This window comes from Cotesia typhae, unplaced genomic scaffold (assembly GCF_013202065.1).
Source record: "Cotesia typhae breed Kobodo isofemale line unplaced genomic scaffold, CoteBio_Ctyphae scaffold_13, whole genome shotgun sequence".
Lineage (NCBI taxonomy): Eukaryota > Metazoa > Arthropoda > Insecta > Hymenoptera > Braconidae > Cotesia > Cotesia typhae.
Window position 1 is genome coordinate 15,128,487 of NW_027423774.1, and position 3,207 is coordinate 15,131,693.

The following is a 3,207-nucleotide window of genomic DNA, read 5'->3' on the forward strand; positions in this document are numbered from 1 at the left end:
CTTACACTGTTGCACTCTATTCTTATTTGTCCTCTTTTTATTAGTGTTGTCCTCTTCTTTTCTATTCTCATTTTTAACCTTTCCTCTAGGTGCATCATTACTTCCTCCCACTTTCTGTATTTTTCCACTCCGTATTGTATGTGCAAGTTCGCCCTTACTCTTTTTCTTTTTCCATTTCATCCTCCATCTCTTTTTCATTTAATCCCTTTGGTTTTTCTTTTTCTAATTTCTCTCTTTCTTCTTTTTCCATTCTTCTTTTTTCTCCTTTTCTCTCTTTCTTGTTTCCTTAATTAAGTCCTCCACTCTCCTTTCCAGTTCTTCTTGTGCTTCTTCTGCACCTTCATTTCTCTCTTCGTTGTCTCCATCTTCGCTTGCTTTACTTTCTCTGCTTCTTCTTTTTTCTCTTTGGTCTGTTAAACTCCTTGTTAATTCTTCTTGTCTCATTATTCCATATCTCACTAATTTCTTTAACTTTTCTATTTCCTCGTTTTTTTCCTCTATTATCCTCTCTCTTTTTTCTATTCCTTCCCTGCATATTTCTAGCTCTCTTCTTGTTTGTATTTCCTCTTCACTCCTTATTTCCTTGCACTTGCACTTGCACTCTGTTTCCTTGCTTAGTTTTCTCAAAATTTTTTCAAATAATTCCCCCTGCTTTTCTTTCACCATCTGTTCCATTCTTTCGATTTTTTCTTCCCACCATTTCTCTTTCATTATCTCATTATTTTCATCTTGTGCCTGCTTTTCTTCTAGCTCACGCTTTTCTTCTATTCTCTTTTTTTTTGCTTGTGCTTCTACGTTTTCTTTATGTGTTTTTTCCTCTTCGTCTTTGCTTTTTTTCTTCTCCTTCTCCTCTTCTTTCTCTTTTTTTTCTTCATCATCTTTTCTATTGTCGCTGTTGTTTTTTTCTGGTGTCCTGTTTAGAGTGAAACTTGTTTTGAATCCTTTTATGTATTGTTCCAGTGCTCCTTTTCTCATTCCCGTTTTGTTTTCTCGCGCCAATTCTTTTTTCAATGGTGGTCTTCCCCTCCCTCTTTTTTCTTTTACGCTTTTGTCGTTGTCTGCATTGCTCTCCACCTCGTCCTCTTCCCTGCTGTCTATATCACTCCCTGTGTCGCCCTCTTTTGTCGGCTTCCTGGACTCCTCTATTCCGTCTTCCACTGTTTGCTCCCTAACCTTACTTTCATTTTCACCTTTTTCCTTGTTCATTTTACCTATAATCCGCTTTTTCTGCTTCCACTTTTATTTTCTTTTTTCAATCACCTTTTCTCTCTGTATTGATTATTTTCCCTTATTTCTCTCTATATTTTGTTATTATTTCTTTAATACTATCTTTACACTGATTTTTTACGCGTCTTTACTATCCAGGCCAGTGTTGCCAACTCCCTCGTAGAGTAACTAATAAGCATTAATAAAATTCCATCAAGTATATCCTTTGATTTAGATTGATAGACAAATTATCAATCATAATATTTATATTTTATAAAATCATAAAATAAATTTCCATGGTTTTTGTAATATTGATGATTGTTACTATCACTACTTATAATTTAGATGAAAAATATGAAAATATATGTTGTTGCACAAACTATTCGTAACGTGATTGGTTAAATAAATATATATTAAGCATGAAAATATATCTAATTCGTGACTACATGCACGCGCGCGCTTGCGCGCGTACTTAACTCTAGTTTCTTTTATTTTCGATTTCGAACTTTCTAACTACAGTTTGTGTTAGAGTAACATTGACGAGCCCTAGTGAGCATCGACGCAAGCTCATAACTTTTTTTTTTAACTGTAGTCTCCCATCTAGTAGAGAATTACCATACATTCTCGAATTATTTAGTCTGTGGCATGTCACTTTCTCCATAAGAAAAAAGTCAAAATCTAAAAATCTGGGTCGCTATAGTTTGTGCTAGAGAATTTAATTAATTTTAAATAGAATTTATTATTTTCAATGACCATTATCAATTAATATTGATAATATAACATATAATGTATAATTATAGAGTAATATTGGAGAAAAAAAAGTTCTGTAGAATTAATATCGTTCTGCTTACGGTAAACACATTGAAGTTTACTTGTTATATGACTTAAATTATTTAACTGAAAATGCAACTGCTGCAAGAATGTAACTACTAAACTAAAAGTAGTCTTGAATTGTATGTTTACACAGACACTGTGAATTTTAGTCTTATTTATGTCATCATTATTTACTATTTGCTAAGAAAATTATTAAATATTATTCAATACATATTAAAATAGCATGGTACATCACGTTTGCGGTTCAAACAATATTATAGATTGATTTCACTTGAGAGGCGGATAAAAGCTAACACTTATTGTCACCCTGCTGAAATAACACGTGTTTATAAACACGAAGAAAGCGATCTAATAACTGTATAAATGGGCCTTTTAATAACAGTTTCTGCGCATGTGCCTACGCCATTTTTTTAACACTACAATTCACAAGTTTCGGATGCAATAAAATTAGTTGAGCATAGACGTAACGCCCAAAAAAATGGCAGATTTTCATAAAAATCGGCACAAAAAATTTTCATCTGTTAGTCCAGTTAGCCTCAACAAGCAACAACACGAAAAAAATTTTTGTTTAAAAAAATTCAAAGTCAACGGAGAAAAAATCGAACAGAGCTCTTTGTGACTGCGCATACATCCCCCGAACGCTCTCACCGAACGCTTTTGAAGAAAGGGTTTGCAAAATAATAATCGAGTGAGGCAAATCATAACAATAGTAGTTTTTTAAACTTAGATTTCAAATTATTTAAAAAAAATTATTTTATAAACAAATTTTTTTTCGTGTTGTTGGTTATTGCCTGCAAGCTTCATTTATGATTAAAAAAAATTAATTTTTTTAATATTAAATATTAAATACTTTTTATTACCAAAAAACAAAAAACCGAAAATTTTATTATTCCAGTCGTTACAGTTATTTATTTATGGCTGGACGCACTACGTTTCTTAATTTTTAATTTCAAAATTCATATCTCATGAACTATTTATCATAGAAACTTCATTTAGGACTTATTTTCGTTGTTATTCTATTATTCTCATTTAAAAAATATATTTTCTTTCATATTGTTTATGAAGGTTATGAGCAACACTTTTTCCGTACATCTATTTGATTAGTTTTACTAATACTCTTTACTATCGTTAGAAAGTGAAAAAAAGACTGTTTTACTTTTGACGATA

The 3,207-nt window shown here is 31.6% G+C and overlaps 1 protein-coding gene across 1 annotated transcript; it reads right to left on the minus strand.

The window, feature by feature from the left end:
* Window positions 1–222: 222 nt before the first annotated feature.
* Window positions 223–2,980, minus strand: LOC141534093 (uncharacterized). Its single transcript, XM_074253232.1, has one exon. It carries the CDS (start codon window positions 1,204–1,206, stop codon window positions 223–225), a length of 984 nt encoding a protein of 327 aa, XP_074109333.1. The 5' UTR covers window positions 1,207–2,980.
* Between the last annotated feature and the right edge of the window lie 227 nt (window positions 2,981–3,207).

Excerpts from the sequence above, each read along its gene's own strand:
- LOC141534093 (XM_074253232.1), bottom strand. The coding sequence starts at position 1,206 with ATGAACAAGGAAAAAGGTGAAAATGAAAGTAAGGTTAGGGAGCAAACA.